Source organism: Osmerus eperlanus, chromosome 20 (assembly GCF_963692335.1).
Source record: "Osmerus eperlanus chromosome 20, fOsmEpe2.1, whole genome shotgun sequence".
NCBI lineage: Eukaryota > Metazoa > Chordata > Actinopteri > Osmeriformes > Osmeridae > Osmerus > Osmerus eperlanus.
Window position 1 is genome coordinate 11,817,292 of NC_085037.1, and position 25,179 is coordinate 11,842,470.

Genomic DNA, 25,179 nt, shown 5'->3' on the forward strand with positions numbered 1-25,179 from the left:
ACCTAAGCGCCAACAATCAGCCGTTTGCATTGTCACAGGGAAAGTTTTCAGAATTACAGTCAGGACTGCTTCTTTAATAGATACACATTTTTTATTATATTGTTCATCAAGTGCAATGATCATTCACAGTTCAGTTCACGCTGATATACAATGACAATTATCTGGTGTTTTGAATTCCATACGTAAATTAACCCAACACAATAATAATCACAAAACCACCACAAAACATAAATATATATTTACAAATGTACAGTATATATATATAAAAAAGGTTTTCCTTTCATATTTCTGTTTTCAGATAACTTGCACATATTCAACCATCTTTAGATTTTGTTTTGTTAAAAGTACTCAAAGGACACTTTTTGAGTGACCAGTCTTTTAACAAAAAAAGGTGAGTAACTGACTGCTTCAAATGTTTTGACAAGGTTCACATTTTCAAAGCAATATTTGGCACAGGTCTGGTGCGAAACAGCTAATGAGATATACCTTTTCCAAGCAATATAGAATTATAGAGATTATTCAAATTCTAAAACCAAGGAAAATATAAAACAAACTAAAACAGCCTCAATTGACTGACAATTTATTCATTGACCTTCTTAATTATGATTGACACATTTGTGAGACAACTGCCTACATCGGTTGCTTTTTCTCTTTAATTATACAAAGTATAAAGAAAAGCATGGACATGAAGTATATTTGACACATTCAATTAACGTTTGAATGATTTATAGCAAATTATTAAGTTTTTGAACCTGGGCACCCTATGATTTAAACATTATGCCCAAATGTAGGTAATTTACTGTTTTTAGGAGCATGTTCACCATTGTCAGAATATAAGCAGTAATAGAAAGCCTAAAGCAAGATATGTAATGTACATATAAGAAAACACTGTGTTTAATAACTGAAATGTCTTTAATTGTAAAAGTAATGTATAAAATCATTCCAGCATCCCACAAAGCCTTTAGCTGTATTGGTTATGTAGTACGGTTAACACCAAAAACAATTGACTTTCGAGTCAGTTTAGGGTCACTCGTGCCTTGTAATTGTGTTTTTTCCTACTTATTGTTGTTTTGCCTTACCTGATAACTATGTACAGCACTTTGGTCGGCATTGGCTGTTTTTAAATGTGCTCTATAAATAAAATGACTTGACTTAAATCAGTTTCATTGTGAATCTGCCAGATTCCACGCGGTTTCCACCCCCAGCACCATTACTTGCAATGGTGCTTCGTGGCACAAAGTCGATCGTAGCTGTGTGTTTGATCTGACCTTTCCCCTGGCTCCAGAAAAACATGAAAATAAAACATATAACAACAGAGCCAATGAACGACAGAAATCCCAAGGTCACCGCGATCAACAGTGTTTTGGCATCAAACGGAAAAGGTTGATGTGCGTGAGATGAACCGTTGCCAGCAGGGAAAGACAAGGCCGGGTGAAGCCGTCTGGAGTGGTTCTGGGAAAATCCCCACACTTGAAGACCAACGGCGAAGCTGTCATTCCCTGCAGCATTGGACGCCACACACCGGTATGCGCCGCTGTCTTGCACCTGGGCGTAGCGAACCTCCAGCGAGTTGTTGGGCAGAACGTGTATCCTCCCCGTGGGCGACAGAGGAATGCTCTGTGGACTCAGCCAGATGATTGAAGGCTTGGGGTCGCCATCTGCACTGCAGTAAAACAAGACTGTATGTCCCTCGTCGACCCGTACTTGCTGAGGTTTTCGGTTTAAAATTCTTGCTTGACGGCAGGTGAACAAACCCGGGAGCTCAGCTTCAGAGAAGTCACGGAAAACCCGTCCCTGCACCTGGACCGGGGCAGTGCAGACTGGCGGACGCCCACCGAAGTCCAGATACAGCCGCCTGTGCACCACCCACAACAACCGGCAGTCACACGCCAGTGGGTTCCCGTCTATACGCAGGGTTTCCAAGTTACCGACGGAATGGAAAGCCTTCTCCTCGAGTGTAGCTAGAAGGTTTCCAGAAACATTGAGCAAACGAAAACGTGCCAGGCCACGGAAGGCTCCGGGCTCGATACGCAGCAGTCCTCCCCCCGCCAGATGGAGCTCCTCCAGTCGTAGCAGCTCTCTGAGGCGGTTGCCCTGAATGTACGTGATTGGATTAAACGAAAGGTCAAGATAGCGAAGGTAGACCAGGTGATGCAGTGGAGTGTAGGGCATAGTGCTGAGGTTGCAGTGGCAGATAGTTAGAGATGTCAGGTTTAAGCCAAAGAGACTGTTTTCCGCCAGGGTTTCCAACCAGGGGCAGTGTGATACAACGAGTTCCCTAAGACGCCCAAGGCATCTGAAAGAATTATTTGGCAGAGTCGTGAGACCAAGCTGACGGAACCGCAAGCGTGTCAGCCCACTTAGTTGCGCCAGAGCCTCTGTTGGCACAGAGGTCAGATTGCAGTGGTCGAGGTGAAGCTCTTGTAGACTGGACAGGCCTGTAAATGCTCTCTGCGAGACATAGACCAAGTCATTTTCTCCTGCCTCAATCCTCTGCAGGGCTGCCAAGTCACGGAACGTGAAATCAAGCAAAACCAGAATCTCATTTTGACTGATGTCCAGGAGCCTCAGTCTGGTCAGACCAGAGAATACCCCGACAGGGATTATCTTGAGACGATTACGAGCGATGCGCAACGTTAGCAGGTTTTGCAAACCCAAGAAGGCTTCTGCCTCAATCATGTTCAGGATGTTGTCACTTAGATCCAAGTCCCAAAGTTGGGTTAGACTGGAAAACTGCTGACGTTCCAAGGTTTTTATTTTGTTATAGGTGAGATTCAGAAGCTGGCAGTCTGTCGAGAGGCCATCTGGTACCGTGGGGAACTGGCACCTAGAGCAGTTCACCTCTAGCACCTCAGAGCTACACCGGCAGCACAGCGGGCAAGGCCATGAGGTGTCGGCAGCAAGCACCACACTTGCTGCCAGAATGTAGATGATGACCCTGCACAGCCACCACTGGACCAAGGTCTCCACAAACATCTGGTGAGCTGCCTGCACAGGAGAAGCAACAAATTAGCACATGGTGAAAACCATGTTCATTTATTTTATTTTTTTCAATTAAATTACCAGCGGCTAGTGATCTAACTACATTTGGGTGCTAATTTGTCCTGTTTCCATGAGGCCCCCTGGTTTTTTACTTTCTATGGAAACACATTCTGCCGAAAGCTATTTAGATCTTGTCTGTTTAAACATAGGGTTTTTAATCTTTTGATTTGCAGATGGTTGTTGTCCCATATGTGTGGCGTGCGTAAGTGAGATGCCTGTCATTGTCGGCAGCAAGCTTTCACCGTTCAGTTCAGTTTTAATGACAAATTGAAATGATTTCCCAGGCATCATTTGATGTGCACCAAAGAATTATTCCTTAGCTAGGATAAACAATAAATTTGATGAACATGTCTTGAACATTACAGCTATTCACCACTGGGCTGGAAGGCTGGATCTTATCATAACCGGATAACTCCCGATGGCAGATTCAGCCCTCTCTGGCAATAAGCATATTTCCTGTAATAAAAGAAGAATAGTATATGTTAAAAAAGGCTCATCGTGAAATTATTTTGATAAACTAGACATCAATGTACATATGCATATGAATAAAAATAGGACAGGATATTAAGGGAAAGATTTAATCATATTCTGATTCTAATTACTTAGTAAGTACTTAGAACTTGGGTATCAAAGTACTTAGTTCTCTTCATCTTGCGTAACGCTGACCACAAGCCTACTTGTAGTGGATAATCTAATGGATTTATCATTGCTGTACCTGACATTGACCTTAATAATAATAACTTTTGGTTCACTGACAGTTCCTTACATTTTGTGTATTAATAACAGCTGTTTGTTGAATTTATGTATTCATTTATTTGCAGTAGCACAATAATAGCAGTTCCAAAAAACATAACATTATTTAAATGGACCTAACTTCTGATTTAAGCTCAGTCCACTTTATAACAGCACATTATGATAGATGACAGATGATGGCATTTCCGCCAAAATATCCACCTGCACTGGAAGGACAGACACCCCTGTTTTCAATTCAGTTCACTTTTAATATCCATTTGGATAGATACAACCAATCATAGCAACAAAAGTGATCTTGGTTGTTTAAGAAAATGCCTCAACGGCACTCCTCTGTAGTCAGTGTATCAGTCATGCCCCATGTTAGGTAAACAGATGTGATTGGCCCGGCATTATCCATGCCATGTGGAAATCTGTGTAGCCACTTGTTTTGCCAGAGCAAATAAAACATGATCTCTTAGATGTGGGTGTAATGGGTACGGTACTAGGTCACTTATCATTACGCTAGTGATACAGACCATGTACTGGGGTCGTTTGGAGCACCAGTTCATCAAATGCTTTGCGTGTTGTTATGAATGTCACTATTTGAGTGAAGTCCATTAAAGTTTCAGTTCCACTTAGTGTTTTGCCAAGTTTCAAGTGATAAGTGTTGAAGCGGGGCCAAATGCAAGTGCCAATTTGATGGATTGTAGACAGAGGCTGTCAGGGATTATGACTGAGATACACGCGTGACTGTGACTACAAATGCTGCATTTAAAGACAAAAAAATGAAATGGTCTGTTGTGTAATAAAATGTCAGTTGATGTTTTACAAAATGTTCTGTTGTCTCAATTACTGCTACTGTGACTACAAAAATGATTTCAAACTATTTCATTTAAGGAAGTTTGTTATGTGTTTATTACAAATGTGAATCTGGGTCATTATATTGTGTCCATATATTTTTTTTTGTTTTTGAAGTTAGTATTAAGTGCACAAAAGGTAATTTCTCACAAAGAACAATATAAAAGCCTATAATGATAACATGGGATAGAATAAGGGAAGCAAAAGAAAACAGATTATATAAAGTTTTCTGGGTAGGAAAAACTCACCATTTGTTGGATTTTGAAGACACGAGGTAGACATGTTTCCATAATGGAATCATTCTTGACAACAATATAGCAAAAGACCATCCCATTGCTGTAGACCATGCATCAGCAAGCAAACTTGCCTACAGTTACATCTCACTTTTTCTTTGCACTGCAATAATTCGTTTTCACTGCTCCATTTATGCGCAAAAACATTTGTTAAACGTTTAACACACGCTGAGTCAAACGATAGACGTGGCAAACAACTCTCACATCTATATCCAACATCATTAGCTGACAGAAAAATGCTGGTATTCCCTAGTTCCTGTATTTGTTGTCCTTGTGGCAATAGAGATGCAGCTCTTCCTGTGCTACGGGAGACATGCTGGGTGATTATAAAACGCAATGATGAAATTCAGCCAGCACAATGCTCTACTTCTCAGGGAGAATTTTCCAAAGGGATGATGGGAAGCAAGGAAGGGGTCAGCCAAATGGAGATTTGGGTATAACACCAGATGGGAATGGAATTAAGGACTGGGGGATGGTTTCAGAAGTATCCCTCTTTACATCTTGTGGCTTAATATCAGTCCTTGTCAAAATAGGACAGAGGTGTCGTCACAAGTACCACTGCAAGTGTGCCAAAGAAAAGAAGGACATGTTTTGGTCCATATTTTTTTTTTAAAGGACAAGCCCCCTGGTGAAATACTATGATCACATCATCCTCAACAGAAGACTTAACAAGCTACTGAAGGGACCAGAAATTATTAGTCAGTGACCAAATTCTCCTCCCCTACACTCTGAAGGGAAATGGCAGTTGGTTATAAAAAGGGGAATCTGTATTGAGAACCAGAGGTCGTAAAAGGACATTTTAATGTAAATAATAGCAGAAGATGAAATGAGGCATCTTATGTAATTTTTGAAAATAATCGTATTTGTTGACACTACACATAAATCCTATTTTGTATTCTACAGACCATGATCATAGTCTGCTTCACAGATTTCTCTTAAGTTTGTAACTTCTATTGTGTACTATTGTCTGTCTACCTAACTTTATATTGAATATAATATCTGGAGATCAAAATGAATGTACAGGGAATGTAAACACATTCAGATAATCTTTTATTTGTTCAGCCTCTTAGGATTTGATGCTTAAGCTGGGAATGGTCAGGGTCCTGTTAGGCTGACAAATCCTTTCGTAACACTGCTGATTGTCGAAGGGATTACTTCCCTATTTTGTCGATTTATCGCTGAAACATCCGTGATGTAATGAAAAGATGAGGAAAACAAACAAACAGCTCAAGTCTTCATATAGAGAACATTGTCTACTCTTGTTCGTAACCCATTTTTTATGTAAACCATTAAGTTGTTGGTTTGAGTTTTCAGTGCATACTTGGTTTCAAATCTTGATCCATGACTTAGGGTCAAGATCAAGTCTGGTTGTCAAATAAGCAGATCAGCAGACTTTAACATTGCACTTACCATGGTTTGATTAATGCATTCTGATTCATCCTTTACTTTTATAAACAAGTTCAACCTGCAACCCATAACTTGAATTGACCTTAAACTTTTGGATAGCAAAAGTTATATTTTACCATCTACAAAACTGATGGAAAGTAGACTTGAAAATATGGAACTCACTTTCTTATAAAGTCACAATTGAATATAGTACAGGTAAACCATATTCTCATCTTTTGATGAACAAAAATGTGTTAGTCTGTTTGAGGACAGCATCAAATACTTGCTTTGACCTTAAATGTATTACTCAGGTTGCAATATGTAAAGACCTACCTTGTACCCAATCTTTAGACTCCGCTTCCTCCGCTTATTACATATTCTCAGACACCCCAGTTGGTTTCTACTGGAGAAAATGATGAATCAGGAAATCGCCATCTGGTGTCTTGGAAACCGCACTCATTGGGTTTTCTCTCCATACCCCGTGGACAGGAAGAGATCGGTGACGCAGGCATAGTTCATCTTTTGCCAAATGTCATTTAGGTCATTAAGGGTCTTGGCAGGGCAGTCCCTTTGTTTCTATGTCTTCATACCAGTGTCTGACAATAGGTCCAAGTTATGTAATATAGGCTACACCTCTCATAAAATAGATCAAATAAAAACATAGGATTTACTATACAAAATGTGTCGATTTCTTAATTATTCTACTTATTAAAGCAATCTTTCAGCTGTCACAGCATTTTCAAGAAAGAAATATCCAAGATTATTCTGAGGAAAGAATCTGTGAAATTAATACATGATTGGTGTCTGAGTCCTGAGGTAGGCTATGGGGTTTGGGATGGGTTGTCTGAACGTTGGCCGGTAGTACCCCAAGGTAGGAAATGAGTTGAGCAATGCAAAGTTGGAAGTCTCCTGTGTAGCATATGCCTAGGAGTGAGAATTTATATTGTGATGTTTTACTATGGACTACTATCTGACGTTTCATTGTGTTTTGTAGACTGGTGACAAATCTTAACGAGAAATAATATCACAATAACAATTAAATATCTCGTTGCAAGAACACATCTGTTTAGTTTTTTCCTTATTTGGCAGCCGCCGTGTTTGTGAGAAACACTGCAGCGAGTAATATTGGTGGTTACAGAACGCAATGTTTTAATGACGAAAAAACGAAAGTTTTAAAACTGTACGTCACCGACATCAATACATTTAGTAATTTTTGGTAATGATATCCGTGATTAACGGCTTCGTCTCTGTAATGTGTCTTATTCAAACAATGCATGTTCAAAACTTGAAAACGTCCTCTTCACAAGTTAAATGGCAGATTGCAGCCATGATTGAGAAGTGTTGCCGCCACCTACTGTTCTGGAGTGTGCGGCAGGCGACCTACCGAAACAAACTCAACTAATCATAAAACAAGCAAAAAAATACCTCCATCCCAGTTTCTCAAAGAAACCAAACTGTGCGCGCCCCCCCAAAAAATTGCACTCACAAACACCGTGCTTATGATAATCAAGCGCAGTAGAACCGCTGTTTGAGGCACCCCCTTTCCATTAACTCCTTTAATTAATAGGCTACACCCTTCCAAACTCACTAACCTTAATCCCGAGGGTGATACTCATTTACATTTAGTCATTTAGCAGACGCTCTACTCGCTCCGCAATGGCCTATTTAACCAATCGTTAATCGGTAAAAGTTTATTACTTACACGTGTGAATCACTGCGCACAATTTTTCTATGGCACTGTGATCAAAGACAATTGGGCTTTTAGTTATTAATTGTGTCGACGATTATTTTAGTTACTATAGTTGACTGACTTCACGCCGTTATTACCTTTAGTCTGAGGTAGATATCGAAATATTAATACTGTTTAACCAATGCCACAGTATTGGGATACTTAATGGCACGGAGATAGACAGGCCTGAAGTTACACGCAACGCAACCTATAAGCAACAATCGGGCGTACGTTTTAAAGTAACTCTTCCAACCCCCACCGCAGTTACCGTTTTTCCAAGGCTACATTACATTGTCTAAGAAGTGAAAATTGTTCACTATTCTCATTCGGAAAGATGTTCGGAAGCCTGTTGTTTGTCCTTTTGTGGGGATCAGGGGTCGCCTACACCGAATACACTTTGGATGATCAATGGAACCTTTGGATGAAGATGCATGGTAAACTGTACCTGCATAAGGTATGGGGGAATAACGTTTCTAAAATTTAATTAGCATTTGTTGGTTTCCTGAATCACATGCATTCACAAAAGGAAATGAAATAATTGGATTTACTTTATTAAATGACCTGTGTCATTGCACCAAAGGAAAATTGTCTTTGTTGTTTTGTGAGTATGAGGTGTTTTGCACTACACCATTTACAGCACATGGATAATGTCGATGCATTTTGAAGCGTTCAAATTTGAATGTTCTTTTGTCAGATTGAAGAGTTCGGGCGCAGGCGGATATGGGAAGAGAACCTCAAGATGATTAATCTGCATAACCTGGAGGCCTCAATGGGCATGCACACCTACGACCTGGCTATGAACCACATGGGGGACCTGGTGAGTGAATGGACTTTAATGTTGCTACAATACTGTGGCTTTCCAAGCGTAGAAAGACCTGAAATAATACTTTTTTTAAATGGAACTTCTCATTATCTTTTACGGATGGTTTCTGTAATCTTGTCCTTCTGGCAGACTCTTGAGGAGATCTCCAGCACACTTTCTAACATCCGTGTACCCACTGACCTGGAGAGGGGGCCCTCAACCTTCACCAGGATGCCAGTGATATCTGTGCCACTATCTCTGGACTGGAGAGAGAAGGGTCTGGTCTCTGAGGTGAAATTGCAGGTAAAATAAATAAGCTTCCACTGCATGTGGTTAACCCAGCATTTTGGCTTTGAAAACCGTTTTCATTGATATGGTTACTTCCATAACCATGTTCAGATATGAAGGGCAACATCTGTACTGTAATCCCCTAGTGTCCATGTAACTGGAGCCATGATTTGCTGAGATAAAGAGCTAGTATGTCATGGCAAGAACTACTGTAGAACAAGATAGCTGGCTCTTTGGTCTGCATTTTGTTGTCAAAATTATAAAGGCATCCCATGAACTGAGGCTAACTATATATCTGCAAACTCAATCATATTTAGTTGAGGAGACATGCTTTCTAGTGATCTAGCGTTCCTCAGAATGTCAACCGTAGAAATGTTGTCTAGCTGGAATAGATCAGGCTCATATTTGGCCTGTTCTGCAGGGTTCCTGTGGGTCTTGTTGGGCCTTCAGTGCTGTAGGGGCCTTGGAAGGTCAACTGAAGAAGACCACTGGAACCCTTGTGAACCTCAGCCCTCAGAACCTGGTGGACTGTTCTGGCAAGTATGGCAACTATGGCTGCAATGGAGGCTTCATGACCAATGCCTTTAAATACGTCGTCAAAAATCAAGGGATTGCTTCAGAGGCAGCCTATCCCTACGTTGGTAAGGTGAGTCTGATGTAGACTTTCTACTAGAACAGTGATTTCGGAGAGTAAGTACATTTACATTTACATTTAGTCATTTAGCAGACGCTCTTATCCAGAGTGACTTACAGTAAGTACAGGGACATTCCCCCCGAAGCAAGTAGGGTGAAGTGCCTTGCCCAAGGACACAACGTCATTTGGCACGGCTGGGAATCGAACTGGCAACCTTCAGATTACTAGCCCGACTACCTCACCGCTCAGCCATCTGACTCCCTAAGTATATCAGAAATATAATGCCATAAAGTACTTTTACTTAGTTTGTTAAAAGCTAGAAGATCTAGTGATCATCAGATGTAATTAGAGAAGGTGGGGGTGGGATGCAGGAAGAGGAACACACCACAGACCAATGGGTCGTGATTGTATTAGTGGTAATCTATTGACTGGTCTCAGATGCATATTGTGATTACGGATGGGTGTGAGATGGCTGTGATTGGTCATCGGGTGTGTGTTGCTGAGATTGCATATGCGGTGTGGTTTTAAAAAGTTTGTGACCTCAGCTGAATCTTACTCCATTTGTTTTCCTTTTTTAGGAAGGAGGGTGCAAGTATGAGACAGAACATCGAGCCGCTAACTGCACTGGTTATGAGTTCTTACCCACGGGGGATGAGGAGGCGTTGAAGGAGGGTCTGGCCGTTATCGGTCCCATCTCTGCCGCCATCGACGGCTCCAGGCCAAAGTTTGTCTTCTATCACCAGGGTAACGATTCCAAATGTTGGCAACTGAACTTTTATCATATGATGATGGTTAACAACTTCACCTCTGACAATTCTCTACCCTGATGCAAGTCTACGCTGGCCACTTCATGTCACGTTCAGTTGGACATGTTTTTATGCTGTACAGATGCATTTTATACTGTACATATGAGCAATAGTGAAGCACCAAACACCGTACTGTTTACACAGTGATAATGCTGATGAATATAATTTCTGTCTTCTACAGGAATTTACAATGACCGTACATGTAAAAGAAAAGTAAATCACGCTGTCTTGGTTGTGGGTTATGGCTCTGTAGATGGACAGGATTACTGGCTCGTCAAGAACAGGTTTTTATGGCTTCCTTTTTGTTTTTTCATGATCCAGACAGTAAAGCTGTATATAGTAAATGGTGTTCCCTTCACTGCAGTTGGGGTGTATACTTCGGGGACAGAGGCTATGTCAAAATGGCGAGGAATGAAGACAACCAGTGTGGTATAGCTCTATATCCATGCTACCCTATTATGTGAAAATCATACACCAAGGATGGATATTTACCAGCTCGTTTTGGACTTCAAACAAAGCAAATGGTGTGGGTGTGTGTGCATATTTGCCAATGAAAAATATTATAATAAAGAATAACAATTGTAAATTGTATTTATTATTTGACAATACATGCAGCAGTACACATAGTATGCCAGAAGGGGGCGATCTCACTGCATGAGATACAAGGGAAGCGAGAGCAGAGTGGTACAGACTTCAATAAAAAGACACATTGAATGTTTGAATGCTCTAAAATATTGAATCGACAAAAGTAACTTGCCTGCATTGTTCAGTTTTATGTTGTAAAAAAAGTTAAAAATAAAAAATTCAGTCCTTTTAATGGCAGTTCAACATGCATGGGCCAGTTCAGCTTTGACCAGTGTGCTCAACATGTGATTTAGTCAGAGTTCACACAATTCTTCTGAATCAAAATAAATATTACTAGAAATATTTGTGCTGTTATTTGAGGTTTAGTATTGGGTAATCCATCTAAGTAGCTTGTCATGTTTTAAATCCATCTGTGTCGTGTTCTGTGAATTGACTAAATTACCATGTGAAAAAAGGGCTACAACCAAATGTTGTATTTAGATATACAAATGAACATGTTCAGCAAAATTTATAAATGTGTTTAGAGGTTACTTACAACTGTCAAACTAGGTTTTTCTCTTTCTGGGTAAAAGTTCTGGTTAAAGACTGTTCGTTAGCAAAACAGACTAAACTTGTCTTTCTACTTTAAAAAGAGGCCTCATATTTACCAAAATTAACATCAGAAAATATTCTCTTGGGAGAAACTAAATCGACCCTATTGATTGAATAATTGGTATTTATTGTGTGTCACTAGCTTGGGGTTGGTGTTAACAGGGCAGACTTTGAGACCATGCAGAAAAGGTCGTGGCGTTGGAGACGAATTGGCGTTAGCAATAAACCGCTGTTGTACTAAATCGGTGGATAGGGAACGGGTGACGAAGACGGATGCATCAGTGTTGTCAGCAGCTCTTTATATGTAGAAAGACCATCTTATCGTTATTTTTCCTAATATTTTCTGTCGATAACAGCGGTTACTCACGTAGGTATGATGTGAGAATGACCAAAGGGTCAGGGACAGACGATTGAATGTTTATCTCACCAACGCTTCTCCAAGGTATTGGCGTCGATTTAAACGCCGGGGACGTTAACATGGATTGTGGGGATGGTGCAGAGGAGCTGTCTTTGGAAGAAATTCTTACCTTATACAGCCAGCCGATCAATGAAGAACAGGCATGGGCTGTTTGTTACCAGTGTTGCCAAACTTTAGCTCAAAAACATCGGAATTCCAAATCAACTGGCGCGTCAGTTGAGGACTGTGTGAGAAGAATTGAAGGTCCAGGGGATGTTCGTATTCGGCGAGATGGGACCGTGAAATTGCATTACCTAGACAGTACAGGTAAACAAATAACTCATTGCATGATGTCCTTTTATGTTGACTTATTTATGCGTTGAAAATGTTAAATTAACACGCCTTTGATAGAATGGCTGATTTGAATTTACCACGTCAACATAATTATGAAGCATACGAAACTATGCATCTTAACAGTGGCCATGTTGTCGCTTTTTCAGCCATGTGTTGATTTTGTTTACAGACTTGGCAAAGTAGAAATCATGTAGTATAGATTATAGGCCAGAATGCATTTCATTTTAACAAACGATTGACTGACTTGGCTTCTAGAAAGTTACAAATATTTCCAGTGACAAACAAGTTGTTTAGAGCTCCGTGTTTTTTTATTAGAAGTCGGCAGGATTCTATTACGCTATTTTCCAATTTAAAGACAATTGTTCAAACGAAGTCTGCTGATAAGAGGCCGTAGAGGCCACATTTTTGAAGTGTGGCATTCAGTCAGCCATGATAATCAGGAAAACCATGTGAAGTTGAGAAGACCATAAAAAAGGGGCTTGAGGGCACTTTCCCTGCTTTGATTAATCATTGCCATATTTTGACAAAATGTATTTACATTTCAGTTGTAGCCAAAGGGTTTTGTTTGTGAAGGACGACCTTTCCTTAACTCTCAAATGATAACGTAAATAAACTCAAAACATAATCAGATGACATGCTGGCACAATGCTGTTTATCCGTAACCTTAAGTTAGATGGATTTCGTACTTCAGGGTTTGCCAGTCACACGCATATACCCTTCCATAAATGTCTGAGTGGGGGAGAGGTGAGGCAATAACAATGCCCGAGGCATTGGTTTTGATTTCCTGTTCTCTCTTTTGAGAACTTATTAGCCAAGCCCCCCTCCCCTCCACCATTATTTCACTCTATCCACCTCTGGTCTTTCTGTCCACTCGTTCTACTGAACCCATCCCAGCCTTTCTTTGGTCTGCAATTCATTCCAGAAGCGTCTGTCTCTTGGTTTGGTTGAACTAGTCGATCCAGATCAGAATGGTACTTCCAAGCGTCCCATGTTCCCTTGAAAGCAAGACGAGACAGTCACATTTAGAAACAAACACATAAAAAAAACGTGCTTTAAACCGGCCATAAGTTTACTCATATTTCATTTGAGATTTCCAGAAAGCAGTAGGTAGGATTTGCAAAACAAGACATGTCATTTTAAATGACAAGTCACTCAGCGCAAGTGGAGAGAAAGTTGTAGTCTGAACTTGCTGCTGCTCCTTAAAGGGTGCTTTTGGATATTTTGGGACATTCTTCTCTGTCCTGATTCTCATTAGGGCTACGGATGAGAAAGACGTGAAGTCTATTAAGCACATGTCCCAGCCCTACAGTCAACTTGGACGGCCACAGTATCTTCGGAGGTTACTATCGGTGCAGGAATTGAATTAATGTAAATACCGCTCAGCAAGTTGTGCTAACTATTCGATTGGGCTTCCGGCAACAATCGAATAGTCTGACTGATGACATTCACCTCAATGATCTCTGTTTTATCACAACCTAGTCCGGTCATGAATCAGACTCTCGTTGAGGCCAGACTCCCTGTCTCCCTGGAGAATTGAGGGTTAAATGCATTCTGATATGACCAGAGAGAATTTAACTGATCCACAGAATCGCAGTCAGGGGCTATTTCAGGCTCCAGTGATGCAGTTCACTATGGAGATGGAAGGAGAGTGGGCCTACTCCTCTGCTGTTTTCATTAGTCTATGGGCGGGAAACACTTGGCTATTTTGTAAAAAAAAAAAAAAAAAAAGATTAGGTATAGTTGCATTTGCTAAACGTATGTTCTTAAAATAGAGATTGTTCAAACAATCTAGAAGACTATTCGAGTAAATGGTTTACCCAAGGCCACTGATAATACCTGGTTAAAAACATGAGACTTTCTAGGAAAAAGTAAAATCGGACTCCTCCGAAGTGTCCTTTACAAAGTTCTGTGTAACCAGGACAAAGAGGTTGGTGTTAGCCTGAAGAATGAATAGTCAGGGGCGACACTAGGCAGCTTCAAATATGCCAACCGGGCTTTATCTGGTGGAAAGGGTAACTTCAGGGTTGCTGTCCTAACCTCTCCTGACTGTTGAAAAAACAGGCCTGCGTTTCTGAGGTAATTGTTAAAACTCCATTGCAGTGGCTGTTTCCCCTTTCAACTGCAAATCCTCAGGACAAGACTAAAGACTGATGCAGAGTTTACCCAGTCAGGCATAAACTACAGCCAGACAGTGTTGCTCAGGGCAACAAATAAAGTTGTTCTTCATGTAAGTTAGACAGGGAAATCACACATCCAACGAAACTGCTCATTAAGAGAGGGAAACTTATTTTGTGTTGACATTTTTTGGAGGAGAATCAAAGCCTGTTTTCTCTCTGTGGACTGACTTCAAAGTCCTCAGTGTCTTGTGTACCTTGACTCCTGAAGTGCGGCCGTGTTCCTGGGTCGAGGGAAGCTGAATGATCTTGACAACTGTGTCTCAACCTGCGTTCCTCTCGACGCGAGAGAGAACAACATCTTGACCTACTTACAGAATTGACTCACGCATTCAAAGTACAATTTGTCTGAAACTGATTGTTCTGTACTATACAACAAACAGTTTCGTTATTAAAATAAAATGTGTTTCAGATGCCTTTTATGGTTCACTCTTGGAATGCAATCTGACTGATGAAGGCGGGTATATCAGTGCTGCCAACAGCTCATATGTAGAAAGAGTAGCTTATCGCTCTTTTTCTAATTTTCTGTTTAACAGTGAATGAGAGGTAACAACCAGTCTGTTCGTCTCCCTCTCTCTCTGCGCTGTTGAACGTCATGACTAGCGTCAGGACTCTGCAGGCTATTGACCGATATTGAATGAAGATGTTAAATAATAACAGCCAAAAGAAGAATGCCTGTTCTATGTCGTATCAAAGAGAGTAATTGGGATCATCATGTTGTTATTTAAATTATCTGAGTTCCGACTTCTGTCATGTTGACCTCCCTACGTACACAATTGTTTATGTTAGATAGAATCATCGGTAAGGCTAGATCTGACTCTATAATCATTTAATGGGATGAAAGCATTTCAATTGACAAATTGTTCTAGATTAGATGCATTGTCCAAAATGATTGAAGGCCTTGTTGGCTATTGCTAAATTATGGACGATATGGACGTGGTGTAAGTTCTTCAGTTTTAATTTGGGTCTCTTTTTTTTGACCGGTGCATGAGCCCCTGTGGCAGTTTCACACCATGAGAAAAGGGTTGCCATGGAAACAAGTCTTGTGTAGGCTGCGAGAGGGGAGGGTGGGGGGGGGGGGGTGTGTAGGCAGCAATCCTCCAATATGATTGAACTCACAGTATCTCTGTCAACTCATATACACACAGGCTATAATGTGTCTGTCTCTTTCTCAGTGGTCTTGGCACACTGGTAAAATAAACTCTTTCATATTCATAGCATTTTCACCCAAAACGTCTCCTAGCCAAGAACATGGGGACTGAATTGAACATTTTGACTATATACTTTGAGTTGGGATTTTGGTCTGTGCTTTGACAGGAAAAAGGCATCCCGTGCCTTGTTCAGCCTTGCATATTCTCTCTCTGGTGACCTTGTGTTGTTTTAATATTTGATGCTGTGTAACTCTATGGGGTGAACCCCCAAGGACTGTCACTGGGGAGACACTGTGTTCTGTGTAGTCAGTAATTTTACCTTTTTTATGAGTGTATTCATCTGAATCTACACATGCAGCAATCTGTGTTGCCTGCCCCTAGCCCCCTCACCTACAGCATGACAAATACAACACCAAAAGAAACTTAAGGTGGGATGTGTCTGGGGGGGGGGGGGAGATGGAGAGGCTTGGCTTGGCTTGTGAATAACAACGATTTTCCCTTCTCTTCACAGATAAATACAGATCTGCCAGCACGTCAGAAGAGGTGAGTTAAATATACTGTCTTTGTGTCAGCTGGGGATTCTCCACCGGTGTGACTCATCACATTTCAGTGTTTTCAAAAGGTCATGGATGATTTAGTTTGGGTGTATCTATCCAGGGAGGCAATTTAGCTGCAATGTAGTTGTGCACCCCCAGTTTTCACCATGGTTTAGTCACATGGCATTGATCAACCATACCTAGGTCTGGTCATAGATTCTTCTGAACTTAGCAGTTTCAGTGGTGGATGACCACAGGGATTCTCTTCAGTCTCAGGAAGGAAAGAACGTTTTGGTTTCTTCTATAACTGTACCCACCCAGTCACCATATTGGAAAATCTTAGTAGCCTTTCAGACATCAAAACATTAGCATGACAGCTATGATGCAATGCTAAGCTAACAACTAGTCTTTAACTAACAGACAAGTACGAGGACAAGTTTCTAACTAGCCTCTCAATTTTTCCCATGTACTGAATGTATCACCTCAAAGATGAATCCAACATGAACTCAAACATGAGTTCCTCAGAGTGAATCCATGAAAGGCTGTTTACTTGGTTCTTTCCAGCCTTGATAACAGGCCAATGCGTCACTCCCAGATGGTTGAGAGAAGCTCCATACCAGCCACAGCAGCTGACGTCTGTGTAAATAGGGGAAGGCTTGGCTACCAGCTCTGCCTGCACAGATGGGGAGAGCCAGGAGACCTACATAGACGCTACTTAGACCCAACACACACAAACACACACTTCTTTCTGACTTGAACACGTGAAGCACCTTTTTTATAGAGTCTTAATTACTTTCGACACAGGACTGATGAAAATGAATTCAAACAAGCACACACACACACACACACATCCCTCACACCTGTAGGCGCTCTCGGTAAACAACGCCAACTGCAGCATCAAAATAAACAGGGGCGAGACACGTGTCTGGTCTTTGTTCAGATTTGCCCATCATGAGAAAGGACGCAACTCTCTCACGGTCTCTCTGTCTGCACATAGTAATTACACAGGGTGTGTGTACTTGTGTGTGCCCGTGCGTGTGTTTTGTGTGTGCACTGTCAACAGCCCAGTTGGACAGCTCAGTTTTCATAGCTTGTTTGCACTCATCATCTCTCCTTCTGCTTGTCTCCCGGATCACATGATCACATGAACATTCCAGAGTGTTAAGCCAGTTCAAGATGACTTGTTTCAGTGTGCGGTGGAGACTCAATTTCTTTGTTTAGTTAAAAAAAAAAAAAAAAACAATTTACCATCCAAAACACCTCTTTTGGTGCATTTCTCAGATCATGTGATTGTCTCTGCCCTCGACTTGGCAATCTCGGCCTTGAAAGTTCAAGTTCAGCTGATCGTAGCTGAGTGTTCATGACAGGCCTGGTCTCATGACCCAACCAGTGTTGGCGGTCTTCTCATGTCTGCAATAGCTTCTGGTCCATGATTTAATGCTGCTGATCTCATTTGCTGTAATTTACAGTATATTATGTTTATATTATGTTGTATCATATTGGATACAGTATGTTACCCCCCCCACACACACACACACAGTCGGTTTCTGTACTCCAAGAGTTTGTTAGTTCTCTGTCAATCCATCTCAATCCCCCGTTCAGCCAGTCGTCAGCAGCCAGCTTGGTCTTCATCTCTAATCGCTCGCTTGCCCATGACCCATTTCCCCCTCTCAGGGTCCTAATTTAGAGACTCCATACACCACGGACTGGAGTGCTCAATGACACCCTGTTTTCTTGTTTAACTAGTCCAGTAAATGTGTCATTGTCTCAAAATATGCAGAACCACATGTGTATAAGTCGGTCAAGTATCAATTTTATGTCTTGTTGCTAGCTCAATGCATCTCAACACCGCAGTACATTTTATTATAATATCTTTTGTGAATCCAACTGAAGTACAGAATTTATAGGTTTTTGTAGGCAGTAATTCAGTCCCTTTAAGATTTAGATAGCTGAATGATTTGTCACACTGACCAATCAGAGCCTTCTCTATACCATACAAACTGGTTTAACCCAGTTCGGCCCTCGTTTGGGATTATGGTGAGATTACACAACGAGCAGGTATCCTATTAGGGGGATTCCCTTACAGAAAGGTGTCTACATCTGGCCTTTTGGTGTACTCATTGAATATTGAAATGTTTTGCGTGACAACAGTGCATACCGACAAACCATTCCCATGACAGTAACCACTGAAATACTGTTAACTGTGGACTTATTGTCCTTGATTATCTACTGCACTTTGGCCACTAAATGCACTATTCGCATGTTGCTTTGGAGTAAGGCATCAGCTACATGTTTCAATGTAAAACGACAGTTTAACATTCTCAAAACGCTTCACCCAGTCACAGTAATGGTACTTGGCTATGAAATGCATATATTTGGATTAAAATTCTCCTGGCTCGTCCTACACTCATAAATATTGCATGGTTTCATTTGAAAATAAAAACGTAAAACCTGGCTTCTTGGACCTTAAATATTTGATGAGATGTGTATGTGTGCACGAGCATCTGTGTGTGGCAAGTCGGGTTGAAAAGCCAGACGCACTGTAGGAGATGCCAGAGCAATCTCAGCAGTTTCGCACCAGCGAGACTGGGGAAGGGGCGGGGCAAGGGGTGATGTGAGGATGAAGGGGCAACTAAGGCTGCCTCCGAAATGTTCTGTCCAGGGCGTTGGCTGACTGGCTGTCTGACTGACTGGTGTTGGGATGCTGCAGGGAAGATGGAGCATCCGTTACTGCGGCGAACTTGGTCTAGATTTAGCCTGCTTATGTAACTTCTCTGCAATGTGTGTGTGTGCCTGAGATTGGCTCCCCTCAACTAGTTACGAGTGCTCAAGGAGGCTGTCTTTCTGGTCTGTCTTTTGGAATCATCTCTCAGTTTTGCCACAGGCCACCAAATGGCAGACAGGGACTTTAGCTGACCTTGTTTCAAAGGCACAGAGGGTTCCATGAGACACACAGTATTGGACAGATGTAGCCTATAGTATCCTGAGGTCATCATTAGCACCAAACCCACGCTAGCCACCCCCAATTGATGGATGGGATTCCAGATCAAAACTCTTTGATTATCTCTACTGAACCTCATAATTCTGTTAGTCCACTTCCGTCTGTGGTCATATGTTGCATCGATAATGACCTAGATGCATATTAACTTGAGGTCTCCCACTGTTTTCACTTTCATTGTTAATGTGGATATTGGTGTCGGTGCCTTTATTGATTCTGACTGGTCGTTTGGCTGGAGGACAAGGCTACTGTGACTGACAATCCCCTTACAAGCTGTGTGTATGTGTCTGTCTCAGGGGAATCCTGAGGGGCTGAGCGGTTAGGGAATCGGACTATTAATCAGAAGGTTGCTGGTTCGATTCCTGGCCGTGCAAAATGATGTGTCCTTGGGCAAGGCACTTCACCCTACTTTCCTCGGGGGGGGGGGGGTGTATCCATGTACTGTAAGTCGCTCTGGATAAGAGAGTCTGCTAAATGACAATGTAAATGAATATGTGAGCTTGTTGAAGGAGAGTGTTTCAGGGAGAGCGAGTGATGGTGGAAACCAGAAACAAACGTCTCGTTCTTTTCCTCGTCTGTATTAGTGTAACCAACAGGCCTGGGGTCCTGCAGGCCTCATCTGTGTTAGTGTAACCAACAGGCCTGGGGTCCTGCAGGCCTCGCCTGTGTTAGTGTAACCAACAGACCTGGGGTCCTGCAGGCCTTGCAGGCAGGCAGCACAACAGTAGCAGCACACAGGGCAGCGGCCACCACAACTGCTCTGGGAGTCTCCCTCGAACAGAAACAGTGCTTTTCATTTGGAATTCACCCTCTTCTCTCAGGGAAACGCACACTGTGCGAGGGTGAGGAGCAGTGATTTCATTAGCCGTGCGTTTAGTCGTTGTACTTTGGCAGAACACGTACAAAATGTACCTCAACATTCCTAGGGCACTACTGCAGGGTTCCTCTGCCCCTCTCTCGCTCTCTCTGTGTGCTGCAAGGTTCCCCTGCCCCTCTCTCGCTCTCTCTGTGTGCTGCAAGGTTCCCCTGCCCCTCTCTCGCTCTCTCTGTGTGCTGCAAGGTTCCCCTGCCCCTCTCTCGCTCTCTCTGTGTGCTGCAAGGTTCCCCTGCCCCTCTCTCGCTCTCTCTGTGTGCTGCAAGGTTCCCCTGCCCCTCTCTCGCTCTCTCTGTGTGCTGCAAGGTTCCCCTGCCCCTCTCTCGCTCTCTCTGTGTGCTGCAAGGTTCCCCTGCCCCTCTCTCGCTCTCTCTGTGTGCTGCAAGGCGACTGAAATTGATGCTGCTGATTACGTGTCTATTGGCTTCTGTTCCGTGAAATGGCCTATATGTCCATTGAGCATGCAGCCTGTTGACCCCGTTCTGCACTCCCCCCCCTCCCCCCCAAAAAAATATGGAGGTTATTACAGCCACTGTTGTGCCTAGCAGGAAAGGAAATCAACATGTTTTCTGAAGTAGTGGAACCAGGGCTCGCAGCTAACTTTTTTTCCTCACTGTCCCAGTACCGTCCCGAAGTGCAAAATTAACTGTACCAAACTGAATTTGACCTTTCCAAAAATGTAAATTCTTGTGCTTTTGCATTTTGACATTCTGACATGGGTCTAGGTTATTTGCAACATTGTTTAAGTAATCCATACAGTCGTGGGGCTCAAATCAATGTCTGAATTTCAATGTGAATACATGCACAATAGAATACACTATGTTCTTGCTTGTTTCATGGTGGGTCTTACACAATTCTTGGTGTGGCTGTAGTAAAAAATATTTTTGAAAAAAAGTTTTGAATTTTTTACATTTAAAAAAAATAATTTAATAACATTTTTTAAATAGTTTCTATAGGTTTGAAAAATATATTTTTATTTAATTATTTTCCCTTCTCAGCTGCCATCTGAGACCACAATAGGAAGTGTGACCACGTCCCCAGCAGTGATGTCATGTGAAGAACACAGCTCGCAGATGCATTTTCACCAACAGTCATTGTCTTGTGTGGTGTGAGAGAAACTGTAGCCCAGTGAGAACAGAAACAGGGTCAGTCTGACAGGACACAAGACTCCCTTTCAGGAAGATGAAACATTCCAGAATGCTGAATTGTAAACGTGTTCTATAGTCCTGTAATTCTATAGACCATAATTCTAGAGCGATTTGTATTGATGAATGTACACTTGGTTTGCGATTTTAATGGCTCCGATTTAATCTCACAGCTCCTTCACCTCATACCCTGGCTTTAGATACCGTTTCATATCGCGATGAGATTTTGTTCCCTCAGAACAAAACAAACCTGTGGGACGTCACAAATAGTTCGGCTTTCTGTCGAGTCAGGGTGAGGTTAATCAGGTTGAAAGTGTCCAGGGCTGTTTGAACATCTGGTTGATTAAGCCGTCAACTCCTGCAGGCCTCAGTTACATCACGTACTGTACAGTGCAAAATGTCTGGAAGTTGGTAAACGCCATATTTTCTTACTGCAGCGTGAGTTCTACCGTAAGTATGGGCTTGTCGGTTGTACACTCACGATGACTAGCACGAAATGGAGCATTAGCCTACTCTGTGACAAATTACATTTGTTATTTTGGTCTTTTTTTGTTTCCATGGGCGTTGATCTGTTCTAATAGTCCTCTACCCATCCCCCTTTTGAGTCTCAATCTCATTTGAAGACTTCTGACTTGGCAGGACTGTGATGTAAGTCCTGGATTTCCCCCCGTGTCTCTGCTTGTGTGCTGCAAAAGCTGCTCTTCCTTCACCCACACCTTCCTTTAATTAAACCACTTTTACCTCAGAGTCTTTGACGGTATGCTTACAATAAATTAACAGGGATCAGATGGGCTGTAAAATACATTGCGCAATTAGGGATAGTTAATTATTAGAATAGAGAATACTAACAACTTTTATTAAATTTGTATTTATTTAATTGTGGTAGTTGTTTTTCCTTTTTCTAGCTTTTTTTTTTCTTTAATCCCCAGTGTAAAATGACTTTCACATATCAAACACTAACTCAAGTACAGCTGTGGACACCACCCATGCTTATTTTAAACTCCTGAAGCTTTTTTGGGCATTTTCTCCTGTCGCATGCCATTTGTTGATTTGTGTCAACTAGATTGCCAGTAGAAGTCCTGGAACATTCCAAGTTGTTTTCTACCCTCCCGAAGAGCACATGAGCTTTTTTACCCAAACACTGTGGCCACTATGTAATGCAGGTCTGGCAGTTGGCTTGCTGGTGCCACTCTTGACAGTACGCTGTACCGCCTGTCAATCACAGTCACCTATCGGATCTCTGGACCATGAGGGAGGAGGGGGGGGGGGCTACTGGTTGACTGGCCCCTGATTGGCTAAACGGTCTTTTGAAAGAATTTGAAAGGGTTCAATTGGCTGCTAGGCGCAGTTGCTCAGAGGGCTATCATCAAGGGGGAAACTGATTCTAGAATAAGAAATAGTATCATAGAAATAAACAAGTAGTACGAACTGAGTAGATTCTACTCAGTTTCTCTGGAGTTTGTATCCTAGCCCTAACCCTACTGAGCCATGTTTGCATATAGGACATGTAGGCCGTGACCTCTGAGCACTCTGTATCCGTTTAGAGACGGGCGTGGGGATGAAATGTCTCTGCGGTCCGTCCTGCCGCTGACCTGCGGGGTCTCCTGGCATGTCAGCCCTGCCCCACTCCTCTAGGACTCACAACAGGATTATGAAGTTACATAATGATAAAGACTGTTGGACGGTATTTGTGTTAGCCATCAGGGAGCCATAAGGCAGGTCATAGACCTTCTGCTGTATACACTATTTGTACGTTGCTTTGGATAAAAGCGTCTGCTAAATAAATAACGTGTAAATGTTAATTATGGGCTGGCACACTGATGTCATATGATAACATCAGAACTTTGGGAAAGCAATGATCTTTAAAGGCCTTTCAAAAGGTGAAGAAAATCCCTTGACTGTATCCAGGTGTTCTTTTTTGTCCTTACTAAGTACTGAGTTTTGGAAAAAGCAATTATATTCTTAAGGGATTTAGTGAATGTTATTTTATGAATAGGGACAGGTCAGTACACACTGAGGCCACGCCCTCCTCACCCACAGCCTCACCCACAGCCTCACCCTCAGAACTTGTTGGGCAACTCCCTTTCACAACACATTCACTTCATGTCCTCACATGGAAAGAAATTATGACTAACCATTCCTTTAGAGAGAGGACACACACACACACACTACTGACTGACCTACCTAGCCTGCTGCGTCCTTTTAGTATGGCCTTTAGCATTTTAGTATGGGATGGGACCTTTAGTTACAGTAGTAAGCATGAGCCAAACCTTACTTGTCAAAGTGCTCTATTAAGATGGACTCTAAATTTAGGCCTTCCAAAGTTGTGCCCTTATTCAGCCATGCTCTGCTCACCGTTTCGCTTTCAAATAGTCAACTCTGGGTTCCCGGTAGTTCACAGGATGTGCGTACCATGCATCCTTACTGTCACGGCCTGAGTTCGACTCCTGCCTTGACTGTCCGATAAAGCATGAAAACTGTCAAAGATATCTCAAATTACTCGCTCACTTTTACTGCATGTGTTGACTTAGTTTTATCAGATTTGTTTATATTTCTAACTGTAAATGGAAAATTGCCAGTATTGGTGAAATGCGTTGTGGGAGCTTGTGTTCTCGCCCCTGAACGAGCGTTTCAATCCTGACCTTACGTGTCCAGGATTGTTTTTGTGTTGTCTTGGGGACACTCAATGTCACCTGATTGATGAGATAACGTCCAAAGTTGAGATCACCCCTGTAAACAAATGGGTCACTTAAAAGATGATTCGATTGTGCGGCGGGACAGAATGCTGCCCGTCTGGCCAGATCACCTCAGTGGAGCCTTTGTGTGAAGTTGTGTTGGTGGTTCATACGAAGTTGAGATTAGTCAAGAGATTTATGGGTGACGGTTAAGATCCGGTCGCAAACTGTTAAAGTAGTTGCATAAAATAGATTCATGTCTGGTCAGGAGATGATGGAGGAAATTGTATTTTCAGAATTAATGATACTCATAGCAGTTTGGTTCCTTTTCCGTCCCATCCGATGATGGTCCTCATGACTTTAATAACTTTCAGGTAGAATCTTATTTTGTGATGTCAGTACTCTGCTATGCCCACGTTAGCCCAATGCTGTCTCCACTTTACTGTACGTAATCCTTGTCATCGCTCCCACATGATCCCTATGCTGCGTTATCCTCACGTTGACGCTTCATTGCTTTTACATTATCTCCCATATCGTCCTTACATCATCATTGTATAGTCTCTAAAATCACCCCAGAACAATTCTCCCCATGTTTATACCACATTGGCGTCCAGTCTTTCACCAAGATTTTGCCAAAAGTTAGCCAGCGTTTTCCTACATTTCGCCAGCGTTTTCCCACATTTCGCCAGCGTTTTCCTACATTTCGCCAGCGTTTTCCCACATTTCGCCAGCGTTTTCCTACATTTCGCCAGCGTTTTCCCACATTTCACCAGCGTTTTCCAACGTCGCCATCTTTTGTCCCCCCCGCAGGTGATCGAGTCGCTGGGCATCATGATTTACAAGGCGCTGGACTACGGGCTGAAGGAGAACGAGGAGCGCGAGCTCAGCCCTCCGCTGGAGCAGCTCATCGACACCATGACCAACATGACGGAGGCGGAGGGCGACCTCTGCCCCGACGAGGGCTACGAGGCCACTGAGGAGGAGGACGAGGGCGAGGAGAACCCCAGCGTCACCTGCAACGTCAAAGGCTTGCGGGACATCATCACGGTGAGTGCCGTCGAGCGTTCGCGAGCTAGACCAGAGTATTTTTTTTATTTTTTTTATGAAGGAGGTTTGTGTTGAGAAGATG

The 25,179-nt window shown here is 42.3% G+C and overlaps 3 protein-coding genes across 4 annotated transcripts in view; 2 read left to right on the forward strand and 1 right to left on the reverse strand.

The window, feature by feature from the left end:
• Positions 1–542: 542 nt before the first annotated feature.
• Positions 543–7,898, reverse strand: lingo4a (leucine rich repeat and Ig domain containing 4a). 2 transcript variants are annotated; one of them, XM_062487240.1, is made up of 4 exons: positions 6,645–7,898; positions 6,336–6,390; positions 3,416–3,498; positions 543–2,988 (listed from the first exon to the last, which is right to left on the reverse strand). In XM_062487240.1, the coding sequence occupies exon 4, from the start codon at positions 2,974–2,976 to the stop codon at positions 1,153–1,155; it is 1,824 nt and encodes a 607-aa protein (XP_062343224.1). In that variant the 5' UTR covers positions 2,977–2,988; positions 3,416–3,498; positions 6,336–6,390; positions 6,645–7,898; the 3' UTR covers positions 543–1,152. The 2 variants fall into 2 exon arrangements, with proteins under 2 accessions (XP_062343224.1, XP_062343225.1); XM_062487241.1 differs by lacking the exon at positions 6,336–6,390.
• A 103-nt stretch (positions 7,899–8,001) lies between these two features.
• On the forward strand, positions 8,002–11,156 carry LOC134041011 (cathepsin S-like). The gene is made up of 7 exons (XM_062487242.1): positions 8,002–8,494; positions 8,735–8,857; positions 8,993–9,145; positions 9,552–9,776; positions 10,343–10,508; positions 10,752–10,854; positions 10,935–11,156. Exons 1-7 carry the CDS (start codon positions 8,375–8,377, stop codon positions 11,032–11,034), a joined length of 990 nt encoding a protein of 329 aa, XP_062343226.1. The 5' UTR covers positions 8,002–8,374; the 3' UTR covers positions 11,035–11,156.
• Positions 11,157–11,924: 768 nt separating this feature from the next.
• The window catches only part of spire1a (spire-type actin nucleation factor 1a), a 30,462-nt gene continuing 17,207 nt past the window's right edge, over positions 11,925–25,179 (forward strand). Inside the window, exons 1-3 of the mRNA XM_062486965.1 lie at positions 11,925–12,470; positions 16,334–16,365; positions 24,861–25,097. Coding sequence (XP_062342949.1) covers positions 12,161–12,470; positions 16,334–16,365; positions 24,861–25,097 — 579 coding nt within the window. The 5' untranslated portion in view covers positions 11,925–12,160. The remainder of the gene's footprint in view (positions 12,471–16,333; positions 16,366–24,860; positions 25,098–25,179) is intronic.